General features: G+C 40.5%; 1 protein-coding gene across 1 annotated transcript in view; it reads left to right on the top strand.

Moving 5' to 3' along the window:
* The window catches only part of LOC124642688 (talin-2-like), a 103256-nt gene that overhangs the window by 79766 nt on the left and 10657 nt on the right, over positions 1 to 12833 (top strand). The window contains exons 71-85 of the mRNA XM_047181288.1: positions 213 to 321; positions 1050 to 1144; positions 4921 to 5062; positions 5688 to 5780; positions 5901 to 5975; positions 6354 to 6516; positions 8079 to 8191; positions 8492 to 8626; positions 10146 to 10325; positions 10616 to 10761; positions 11421 to 11558; positions 11709 to 11760; positions 11959 to 11987; positions 12260 to 12362; positions 12644 to 12753. Of these exons, the coding sequence (XP_047037244.1) occupies positions 213 to 321; positions 1050 to 1144; positions 4921 to 5062; positions 5688 to 5780; positions 5901 to 5975; positions 6354 to 6516; positions 8079 to 8191; positions 8492 to 8626; positions 10146 to 10325; positions 10616 to 10761; positions 11421 to 11558; positions 11709 to 11760; positions 11959 to 11987; positions 12260 to 12362; positions 12644 to 12753 (1683 nt within the window). The remainder of the gene's footprint in view (positions 1 to 212; positions 322 to 1049; positions 1145 to 4920; positions 5063 to 5687; positions 5781 to 5900; positions 5976 to 6353; positions 6517 to 8078; positions 8192 to 8491; positions 8627 to 10145; positions 10326 to 10615; positions 10762 to 11420; positions 11559 to 11708; positions 11761 to 11958; positions 11988 to 12259; positions 12363 to 12643; positions 12754 to 12833) is intronic.

Below are 12833 nucleotides of genomic sequence, written 5' to 3'. Positions count from 1 at the left end.
TGTAAACTTTGCACAAAATCGGTCGAGAGGTTCTTCATTAATTTATGTTGCAAGCAAAAATTTATTGCTGTTCGTTAGCCTCACTAAAACTCAAGAATGGCTGGACCGATTTGTATTTTTTTTTTGTTTTAAAATGTTTGTAAGGGTCCAGGGAAGGTTTAAACGATAGGAAGGCCCCGGGAACAGCTATTTTATTATATTTTTGCTTACAGAGTTGCTGATACCGTCGATGAGGTAAAACGTACGATATTCAACGTTGCCGACGCTTATAATCTACGGTCGCACACGCAACAGCCCATTATCAGCGCCAAACTGTTAGAGGTAAGATATTGACATTTTTCAAAAAAGCCTTAAAACCTTTTTGTAGTCACACTGCAGACCACCGACAAAAAGTCGTGGTGGCCTAGTGGGCAAAGAACCAACCTCCCGAGTATGAGGGCGCGGGTTCGATTCCAGGTCAGGCAAGTACCAATGCAACTTTTCTAAGTTTGTATGTACTTTCTAAGTATATCTTACACACCAATGACTGTGTTTCGGATGGCACGTTAAACTGTAGGTCCCGGCTGTCATTGAACATCCTTGGCAGTCGTTACGGGTAGTCAGAAGCCAGTAAGTCTGACACCAGTCTAACCAAGGGGTATCGGGTTGCCCGGGTAACTGGGTTGAGGAGGTCAGATAGGCAGTCGCTTCTTGTAAAGCACTGGTACTCAGCTGAATCCGGTTAGACTGGAAGCCGACCCCAACATAGTTGGGAAAAGGCTCGGAGGATGATGACTGCAGACCACCGTGCTTTTCTCAGACAGGGAGGGAATGCGTGTTATGCACCACGCTTGCTCAAGGCGAATGAGTGATTTCAGACTTTAATATTCAATTTTTCTTAAATCAATATACTTTTTCTTAAATGTTCTTTTCATCTACTGTATGTATATTTTCTACTTACAAACTTTTTATTTTTGTAATGGTTATTTGTCAACGATGTTCCTGTGTACATACAGGCATACAGAGTTTAATATTTTTGTCCGTAATATTAAAAAGAACACATTTCCTAGATGCTGGAGCAATCTAAGCACACTCCTCTGTTGAGTGCAGAAGATATCGACAAACTGCTTCTGATCCCTGAACAATCAGTCGAGGGCACTCCCAAGTAAGTTTTTATTTATTACTAGCTTCTGCCAGCGGTTTCACCCGCATCCCGTGGGAACCTCGGCACGAACCCGGATAAAAAGTAGCCTATAGCCTTCCTCGATAAATGGGTCATCTAACACTGAAAGAATTTTTCAAATCGGACCAGTAGTTCCTGAGATTAGCGCGTTCAAATAAACAAACAAACAAACTCTTCAGCTTTATAATATTAGTATAAATTCGAGTGTTCCGAGTAATTATATAGACGTTATAGAAGGTACGATAAGGGATTACATTATAAGAGTAAATAAGGGGAGTACATAAGGAAGTATAAAACGAAGTACATATTGTACCCCTTATGAACTTCCCTTATGTAACTCCTTATGTACTTTCTTTAAGATAAGTTTATACGTCGTACGTCGTAGTCACTAAGACTCAAAATTACCAAATCTGAAAAATTACCAAGACGAATATTAAAGGACAATGGGCACTTCTGGGCTATCGGCGGCCAGGCATGAAACTGGTATCAAATGATAGCCCTTGCAACTAGGAGTAACTTTTACTATGGGCGTTACCCCGTGAGACATTTAGGAAAAAGGATATTTGCATATTAGTGCAACAAAATTGTATGGAGCAAAGTCGCTTAATTATTCGCAGTCTTTTAATTTTTGGTTTATTCCGCGCTTTTATGAGACTTAAAACTTCTGCTCTGATACTAGACTTACTGCTTGCTGCTTGACCTGACAACCAGAAATACGATTTTGAAGAAGTTTTTTTACATTGATTCCATTACTCGTGGAGTAAGAGGATTAAGTGACTCTAGAAACAAAAATGCATTTTATTCGTTTCTTATGTATGCAACAAAAACGTGGTGTCCTGGTGAGTAAATAACCAACCTCTTTTTTGTTCAAAAATCATCAAATGACCCCTCCCGCTGTGGGTTAGCAGCGGAGAGGGAGTGTCAGACTCTTACTGACTAAAAACCGTCGTGTTCCGTCGTAGGCCTTTTATGTACCAGGGCCGCGGTATCTCCTTCGAACAACCCGCAGCCCCGGCAGGCCTTGGCACTACTGGGCCCCGCTGGGGTTGCTGACATCTCTTTGAGGAGCGCGTGGAACAACGCGCGCCGTCGACACGGGTCTGTCGTCTAAGTAGACAGAGGGACGATGAGCCACGCCTATAACGGTGGCCGAGAGTCGTCTCGCGACACCCGGCGCCTGTGTTGTCTACCTGGTCCAGCGGCCGGGATGAGAGGTGCGAACTCTCTGTCGTTCCGCCTCCTCCTTCTCGATCATGACTGCTTCGCAGAAGGAGGCGACGGCATCCCGTTCCCTCTCGCCCCGGACCATGGCCTGAACCAGGGCCGGACGCGAGAGGTCGCCGCCGCCTAAAGCCTCGACGAGGACCCGGCGGTGCTCTTCCCACGCAGGGCACACCTGGACTGTGTGGTCCACCATGTCCTCGGGGCTGTCCGCACAGTGTTGATACCCGGGCGCCTCCTCAAGACCGATTCGATGCAGGTACCTCCCGAAACAACCGTGTCCAGTGAGGACCTGCGTCATGCAGTATGGCGCCGTGACTCCTCCTAAGCCACTAGTCAAAGAGGGGACTTATGGCCACTATGGTGGCGTGCTCTGCACTGGGTTGCGACAGTCACTCCCTCCAGGCCACCATGAGATCGCGCCGGAGCTCCGCCCGCTGCGCGACAACTCGCCGCGGCAACGGGGTTTCCCCCCGGCGCTGATCCTCCTTGCGCCAGTCGTACAGGCGCAAGAAGACTCTCGCCTCCAGATCCCACGGTGGCAGTCCGGCGAGTAGGCCAGCTGCTTCGCGGGAGATCGTGCGGTACCCCCGGATTAGCTTAATGGCAATCACCCTTTGGGGCACGTTCAGTTCCAGCGGCCAGCGAGGACGAGTCCTAGGTACTTCATCGCCCTCTCGGCGAAATAACCAACCTCTCAAGTATGAGTGCTTTTAGTTCGATTCCAGATCAGGAAAATACCAATGCAACTTGTCTAGCTTTATATGTACTTTCTAAGTATATCTTGGACACCAATGACTGTGTTTCGGACGGCACGTTAAACTGTAGGTCCCGGCTGTCATTAAACATCCTTGAGAGTCGTTACGAGTAGTCAGAAGCCAGTAAGTCTGACACCAATCTAACCAAGGGGTATTGGGTTGCCCGGGTAACTGGGTTACGGAGGTCAGCTAGGCAGTCGCTCCTTATAACACACTCAGCTGCATCCGGTTAGACTTGCTCTCTTTGCTCTCGGCACGTATCAAATCAAACTAGCCCGAAGTTATTATGCTGAGCATCTAGTACAGGGCTTATATAATATTGAAGTGTACCGGAAGCCAAAAATCTTCTTAGTGACTACATCACAGAGCACGACGTTTGGCTACTACGTGCCCGAATACAATCAAGACATGTAAGGTCCAGAAAATATTATTCATACATTGTTATTGATCGACAAATGCGCAGACGACAAGCTTTGGCACATTACTACTGCTCATGTCTTAGTGGAAGGCGGGCGTTGGGATGCTTCGCACATGTTATGTGCGTGGTGTGGTATTTAGGTTGGGCTAGAAATCAAACTGAGGAGATTAGGTTACCCGCAGCGGACTTAGGTGTGATTTAGACCGAGGAGTAGGCTAAATACTATGTATAGTATTTTCCCCCTATTATGTTATATTCCTAGCCATTTTCCCGTGGTTTCAGCTGTATATTTTAGGAACCGTACCGGGATTAATATAACCCATGTTACTCGGGAAGACTGTAGCTTTCCAACACTGAAAGAATTTTTCTAAACGCTTCAGTAGTTTGTGAGCCTTTAGGGTATAAAAAACAAACAAAAAAAAATGTTTCCTATTCATTATGTTAGTTTATTCATTTCAGAGATATTTTAGTTTATTTTATATGGAAGGAACCTCAAACTTGTATGTAAATAAATAAAAATCAATAGAATATGCATTATTATAATAATGTAACGTTTTTTAGATCACCTAGTACTGTTATTTTACCATCCTTCACCATTACTGCATTAAACAAAGGTGTTCTTACTGAATCAAAGTACTGAAAACGTATGAGAACAAAAACGTATTTTTTGGGGGTTTGAAATACCCCACGGGGATAATACTTCTACAAAGTAATAACAAGACTAAAAAAGATCAATAAATCATAAAATCATCGCTGGCCGCTGATAGCCCAGGCACCATACTTTGCCCATTGTCCTTTGAAAACAATACAAATAAAACGGGTCCTAAAATTGAGCCTTTAGGGGCTTCTGGTGTATCATGAATAAAACTAGACTCGAATCCACTGATCGTTACCTTTTGGTCCTGTTGGTTATATAGGAAACAAACCAAATGCCTTTTGAAAGTCAGTGTATACCGCGTCTGTCTGTTGTCTGTTATCAATATTCTCTCAAATTTGTGTGGTGTCTTTGACAAATCCATGTTGCTCCTTAATTAAGACATGGCGAATAATTGCATACATACATCTCAGCATGGACAAGTCTTTCAAAAAGTTTAGGAAAGTATTGAACTGCTCATTCGAAAGACTCTTAACGCAAGTAGGAACTGGCGTTAAGAGTCTTTCATCATCAAGGTTCATAGGAATGCAACCGAACTTGTACTCGACACATGTGCCCCTTCCCAGGGCATCCTTAGGAGATGTCGACTCGTCGATGTCCTGTTTTTCTTGGTTGATATCAAATGACATTGAATGCAAACGTTTATTGCTAAAAGTCAGACACTTGCAAATTTCGGCGAGTTGTAAATCTATCATTATGCTATCAGACAGCTGCAAGACAAGCTGTATCAGCTGTCGACGCAGCTGAGCTCGCTGGCGGGCACGGTGCTGCGGCCGCAGTCGCTGCACGCCACCGCCGACCTGGCGCTGCTGCTGGCTAACACTGCCAGAGCGCTCAAGGATACCAAGGTAACAGTATACTAGGCAGCAACACAGCTGCAGCAGGCCATCTGGCTATAAGGGCCCTTTACAGTGCAGGGTTAGGCCCGAGTCAAACCGGAATAGCAACGGACGCGAGTGGCCGCGCGCCTCACGCGTCTTGTTGATGTTTCTGCCCGCGGCTGCCAGTGACGATGCGAACTCGGGTAGCGTTTTTTTGCGGTCGGAGCAGCATGTTTTCTCCTTCCATACTCTTATATCTGCCGTCATCTCACGAATAACATTCTTTCTCACCATGTTGACTGTCACAAAATCCATCCATCATTTCCTTGGTCCGTCCTTTACCATTATATCCGTTCACGTTCATGTTCATGCCCAAACCTTCTTAATTGAACCCATCCTCGTGTTTCTCCATTTGTCATATCTATTGTAGGTTCGTATTGAACCCATCCTCGTGTTTCTCCATTTGTCATGTTTATTGTAGGTTCGTATTGAACCATACCTCACAAAATATAACTTGCGCTATGTTTTTTTCGGAAAAAGTAGCTGTATATCTCATTCGATCTTTGTGTGGTTCGAAACTGCAATGAATTTTACACATTATTTACCAGATTCTCTCATTTACATAAAATCATAAATGATGTATTTGTTATAGCGTCCGATGCAGTCTCAGAAGATTGAAGAAGCTGTCCATGAAATGTGCACCTCCACCTACACCTTGCTTAAGACTGCCGAAATCGTCTCTCAGGTGAGTCTTACAAAAAAATATTGTATTTAAATTCAGTGGCAACTTACATTGGGAATTATAAAGAGGTGAAATGTATTTTTATGCTGATAATGGATGGCGTAAATGAGTGCCTGGTTTCAGAATCCTGAACATCACGACATGAGAAGAAAACTGACAGATGCGTCCCGTCAGCTCAACGAGTCCATCAATCAATTGGTTTGTATTCACTCTATTCAATGTTTACTTTACATGCATAAATGGCATGCACATAAAACGCCTATTATAAACTCACATATTTATTGGCACGCTTATATTATTAGCTTCACTTGTAACTCTGTATGTAAGATAATCTTGGAATCTAATTGACCCACTTCCCGGCCATCGATTAGGATGAAGTTTTGCAAACGCTCTGAGTTCTGATGACTACATGACTAGCTAAGAAACGTTCCAAAAAGCGTGTTTTTTAGTTTTTAAACTATTTATTTTTATATACTCTTGCAAGTTCAACTCTTGGTGTGTTCTGCTCTTGTCTTTTGAATATTCTCTTTGATCTATGATATTTTCAATAATGGCCGATGGTGATGTTCCATACAGGTGTCAAGCGTGGAGACAGGCTCGTCATCTCGTGCAGCACTAGGCGAGGTGCAGCGCAGCATGCATTTGCAGCGCAGCGTGTTGCAGAGCGCGCCGCAGCCGACTGCCGCGATGCCGTATGCGCACTGCCTCGACAGTCTGCGGGACCAGCGAGATGTGCTACGTAAGTAACTACTGCTACTAATGTAGACTTAAATCTTTTATCATTTCTAGCTGTTTCCCCTTCGCCTGTGTCTAAAGAAAACTTTTTCCCTAGGTATTCATCTTCAGGTTTTCATCTACCTGTAATACAGGTCAACGTCAACAATTTTTAGTTAAAACTAGCTTCTGCCAGCGACTTCGTCCGCGTTAGAGTCGGACTTTGTGCAAAGAGAGAAAGAAATAATAAACTCCAGCCCCTCCAATTATCTAAATCTATGCATACCTACTGCTTCTTTAAGTAATAAAATGTAAACTATTAATAATTTGTAATTTGAACGAATATTTAAACACAAAAATAACTAATAGATACCAACCTATTTTATAAAATAACAACAAAAGAAAGTTAAAAATAAATTATTTAAAACCTAAAAGTCGCGCAATAAGGTTGAACGCTCTGAACGTCTGTTCGCATCAATCGCACCAACAGCCAAATATTGTATGAAGCTCGCGCAGCGAATTATAGCGTGCGTGATTCAGTATTCACGCGCGGTGGCTTATTACCGTTTTTCATGTATAACTTGGGTGTTTCTTTACCGATTTAAGTCATTCTTTTTTTAATTAATAGATAATACTGTTAACTATGTTTAATTAGTGTGAGTGAGTGTTATAAACGAAATAGTAGACAAATATAATCAGAAAGCTCCGAACTGCTAAGCTACCGAGAGTTTTACGTGTTATTGTGAGTCAACCATAAAAGATAGATATATGCTGCCATGGGATATTTTTTACATAATTTTATGAAGAATATTTCCGTCGTACATGGTTTCTGTGTAGCTGTAACCATTAAGGCTGCACACGCGACGGAAGCTTAAAAAATGGAGTAACTTCTCCCGTTTTCCCAACATTTACCTTCACTGCTCTGCTCCTATTGATCGTAGCGTGATGGAAAGTATCCTATAACCTGCCCAGGAGTATGAAGAATATTTGTGCCAAGTTTCATTAAAATCCGTCCAGTAGTTTTTGTTTCCATAACGAACATACAGACAGACAGACAGACAGACAGACAGACAGACAAAAATTTTACTGATTGCATTTTTGGCATCAGTATCGATCACTAATCACCCCCTAATAGTTATTTTGGAAATATATTCAATGTACAGAATTGACCTCTCTACAGATTTATTATAAGTATAGATAGGCCTATAAAAGCTCTTTCGATACGTCAGGTTAGTCTGCAGGTTTACGAAAAATGGAGAAACTCCTCTATTCACGTTCTCAATAAGTACAACCCGTGCCGATAAAGAATGGGATTAGAAATCGCGACAGCTGTATTCAACTCTCGCTCATGTGCTATAGTGTATGAGCGAGAGGTAAATACAGCTGTCGCGATTTCTAATCCCATTCTTTATCGGCACGGGTAGTAAAGCGTAATTTGGCAAGCTTTTTCTAGTGAAAACATAATTTATTTACAAAACATTTCGAAAACAGTAGTTATGGTTTTATCTAAATGAGCTTCTTTTTTCACCAGTTCACCATTGCATTGCATTGCAGTTCATTTTACAACATAAAATTCTTTGTACACAGATAAACTGAAGAGTGACCAGTCAATGTCTCGTGAAGAGTTCTTCAAGAGTATGAACTACGTGGCTTCAGCCATCAGCAACAGCACTGAATGTGCGGCGCAAGCGGCTTATCTAGTAAGTTTTTTACCTCGATGATGTGCTAATTGAAAAGTGAAGACTGCGAATATAAAAATATTCAATAACTGATTTCTATAATCTATCCGGTGCTTTGCCATTAGAGATTGAATTTTGACATTAAGCTTCACACAATTCGGTTCATGAAATTCGTAGTTAGCCCTTTGGACCACTACATGTTTCAATGGCTTACTGTCTTAAATAATATAGTTTTGTGTACTCCCATGATTTTTTTTTGTATATTTCTCATCTTTCGAACTTAATTTAACTATTTTATGATGTAACGTTTCTTTTCCGTAGTTATCAGTGTCAGAAAAAGATGATTCGATCGGCAAGCTGGGTCCGGTGGACGTGGGTAAGTTGCAGAAGTCTGTGGAGGCTGCCGAGAACACCTGTGTCTCCGTCATCGTGGCCAGGCACAGTGAACATGGACAGGTATGTATGAAGATGTATGTGTAGCACATACGATTAGAATAGTTTGTTGAACAAGAATAGTGATGTGGTTCGTCTTGCATTCAATACCGACTTCATATCGCTTATCAAAAATATTTACGTGTAAAAAGTGCTGATTTAAATGTGTATTTTTATACCATTTTAAATATTATTATTAACTAGCTTCTGCCAGCGACTTCGTCCGCGTTAGAGTCGGACTTTGTGCAAAGAGAGGAAGAAATAATAAACACCAGCCCCTCCAATTATCTAAATCTATGCGTACTTACTGCTTCTTTAAGTAATAAAATGTAAACTATTAATAATTTGTAATTTGAACGAATATTTAAACACAAAAATAACTAATAGGTACCAACCTATTTTATAAAATAACAACAAAAGAAAGTTAAAAATAAATTATTTAAAACCTAAAAGTCGCGCAATAAGGTTGAACGCTCTGAACGTCTATTCGCATCAATCGCACCAACAGCCAAATATTGTATGAAGCTCGCGCAGCCACCGCGCCGCGAGTCGCGTCGAGCGCGGCGACCGTTGCACAAAAATGATCCTTATAGCGTGCGTGATTCAGTATTCACGCGCGGTGGCTTATTACGGTTTTTCATGTATAACTTTGGTGTTTCTTTACCGATTTAAATCATTCTTTTTTTAATTAATAGATAATACTGTTAACTATGTTTAATTAGTGTGAGTGAGAGTGTTATAAACGAAATAGTAGACAAATATAATCAGAAAGCCCCGAACTGCTAAGCTACCGAGAGTTTTACGTGTTATTGTGAGTCAACCATAAAAGATAGACATATGCTGCCATGGGATATTTTTTACATAACTTTATGAAGAATATTTCCGTCGTACATGGTTTCTGTGTACCTGTAACCATTAAGGCTGCACACGCGACGGAAGCTTAAAAAATGGAGTAACTTCTCCCGTTTTCCCAACATTTACCTTCACTGTCCTGCTCCTATTGATCGTAGCGTGATGAAAAGTATTCTATAACCTGCCCAGGAGTGTGAAGAATATTTGTGCCAAGTTTCATTAAAATCCGTCCAGTAGTTTTTGTTTCCATAACGAACATACAGACAGACAGACAGACAGACAGACAGACAGACAGACAGACAGACAGACAAAAATTTTACTGATTGCATTTTTGGCATCAGTATCGATCACTAATCACCCCCTAATAGTTATTTTGGAAATATATTCAATGTACAGAATTGACCTCTCTACAGATTTATTATAAGTATAGATTTATATATAGTAAGTGTGCAAAATAATTATTAAGTGCATATCATTTTAATATTTTTTAAATAAATATCGTGTATTACCGATTGCTGCAGGTCATCCAAAATCAGGAAAAAATATTACGAGTTTGTAAACAAAACAGAAACAGACTACTGACATTTTTTTAATAATTATGCTTTTTTGTTAAAATATCTACAGAACAGTGTCTGAAACAAGTTTTCAAATAATATAATAATGTCAAGTGGTATAATGGTGTGTATTTTAGCTGGAAGAAGAGACGTCTATCCTGAAAGGTCAGGTTCAGGATCTACTCGACGGTTTGGATGATGCCATCAACAAGACAAAAGACGGTGAACTGAAAGAAAAACTTACAGAATGCAAAAAAGACATCACTCAATGTTCTAAGGATTATTACTGTACAGTCCAGAAGAAACCTAATGATAAGGTAGTTAAGATTATTTCAGTTTAAACTTTGTCTTTTTTTGTTATTATACCTTTGCGTAAACATTTATTAGGTATTGTCATTGTAGTTTTAAACTTTTAAAGAGACATTGATTCCTCTCCAATATTGCGCCGACCCCAAATAAAATTGGGAACAGGGCAGGAGGAAGAAGAAAGTTGCTCTTAAATATGTATTTTTTCATCTTCACTCAGTTGCCTAAATTGCGCCAACCCAAGATAATAGTATAGGCCATAGGGCAAGAAGTCACTTTTTCAAACTAAATATTTTTCTAGGATGAAATACTGGTAAAAATCTTGAAACTGATGTACGAAGTGGAAGACGCTGGCCATGTCCTACAGGATCCGAAATTAGTGGTGACTGCTAGCGAGGTGTCTGCGGAAACACAGAAACAAATTGATGAGGTCATCAAGAATTCGCTGTGAGTTTTATTTAGATTTTATCCATCGTACCACAAAAACTTTTAAACGTCTGTTGAATACTTATTTAAAAAAACTAACAAAAAAGTGTGGCTGCAAAATGAACCTTATTTTAACGTCATAGTTAAGTAATTTATTGGGTCCCTTTTGTGGTATGAAGTGAGGCGCGGGGGCGGGCTAAAGCGGTGATTGGCCCGCAGTGCATCGCGTCATAGCCGTCACTCGGGATTGGTTCTTTGCTAATAAATCACTTCTGCGCAGATGTAGGTCAGAGCTCAAGATTCGTGCCGATAACTATAAACGATTAGTTTCATTTTAAATAAACGTACTTTTTATCCGAGATCCAAATGTACTGGAGTTCTTAGGTTATATCTTTAATAGTTAATTCGGAAGAATTGACTCCTTCCTAGTACTCAAAGGGGTCTAGAAGAAGCTATGATGGGTCTTTGGGGTCTACACTTCCGTCAAGATAAAAATCAAATAGACATTTTTTTAATAAATTAAAACTGTTTGTATGTTTAAATCTTTTGCTCTGAAGAATAATATAATGTAAAGCGTGTTGGCATTGGCCCCACGTTCGCCTCCAAAAAATCCGGGACTCTGTAGTCCCGTGGTCGGGTAGAGACATACAAATAATGGAATAATACTCTTTGCTGACCAGAGCCCTGGTGTCCCACCAAGAGGAGTTACTGAAAGAAGTGAAGGCCACTTCTGAGGATCAGAAGGTGATGACATGGGTCATGTACAACAAGAGGCGGGACGTGCTCGACGCTTTCGAGAATTTGCTCAAGAGTATACAGTATGTATAAGTTTCTGTTTAATATGACACTTGACTAATAATTTGTTTGATCATGATGATGATGATTGAAAAGACTTGTGATGATGATGATGATGATGATGATGATAAACGATGATGATCGTTTGGTATAATTTCTAAATGTTATCTTAGGTCGGCCGGTCAACGCGTCAAACTTCTAGAAGGTTCCACTGAAGATTCTGAGGTATTTAAACTTGTTCGACTTTTTTTATTGGGGTTTAACTTTTATCTGAAAACAATGTTTGAAGTTTTGTCAGCTTTTGCATAGAAAATATGTAAAATCGCCAAATTGATTCCTCTGGTAGAAATTAACTGATAAGTGAATAACTGATTTACTTGAATTTCAAATGATGAACTCTAACATTGTTATTTGTTTTTTTAGGGAGAAAAGAAGAGCTACGTTCAGAAACAGTAAGTATTACTTAACCATTCGTATTGCAACATAAATAAAACAAAATTATTCAAATTGAATCACCAAGTTTTAATATTATAAGAGCTTACACATATCGACTTTTGCGCCTGTCTCTCTCCGGTGGTGTCGGATGTCCGTCCCATCGCGCTATGAGAGTAAAGGAATAGTGAGTGCACCTATATCTGCACAAATGCCTGCACTATAATATGTCCTGCGCAGCTGGTTGATCCCCTTATGGATATAGATAATATAATATTTTTTTATTCTACAGGTTTGATGCTGCATCCAAATGGCTCCTGAAACCTGTTTCTAAAGCTGAAATCAAAACGAACGGTCAGGAAGCAGTACGCAATCTCATTGAAGTAGCAAATAAGGTAGGACACAGACTATTTCTATGTTACAATATTGTGTAAGTTCCTTTCAATCTACCAAATTATTTGCAAATAAAATGAGCGTGAGCCCACAACTAGCATGTTTACGGGCACAAACGCTACAGTTTGGAACGTAGCCATGTAAAAACCAATAGGTTTGCGCTGCCTTTTAAAAGCATTACTAACTTCTAAATCAAAAGACCTGAAATTATATATATCAGATACTCCAAAAATCCACCTTCTTTTTTCCTGTAACCTGATTTTTAAGTTCGTTCTTTGTTCAGATAACGGAAGATCTGAAAGGTTCAGAAAAGGAGGACATGCGCAACTTAGTGCAGGAGACGGAACAACTGCTCACCGCCTGCACTCAGAAGTATGATCATGAACAGTACAGGTAACTATGTTGTTTTGTTTTATGCCTTGTATGGAGCCTACTCTGTATGTTGTATGTACATAATATATCGGGTAACCCGG

This window comes from Helicoverpa zea, chromosome 25 (genome assembly GCF_022581195.2).
Source record: "Helicoverpa zea isolate HzStark_Cry1AcR chromosome 25, ilHelZeax1.1, whole genome shotgun sequence".
Classification (NCBI taxonomy): domain Eukaryota; kingdom Metazoa; phylum Arthropoda; class Insecta; order Lepidoptera; family Noctuidae; genus Helicoverpa; species Helicoverpa zea.
The sequence above is the reverse complement of the archived record's forward strand: the minus strand, read 5'-3'. Positions and strand labels throughout refer to the sequence as shown.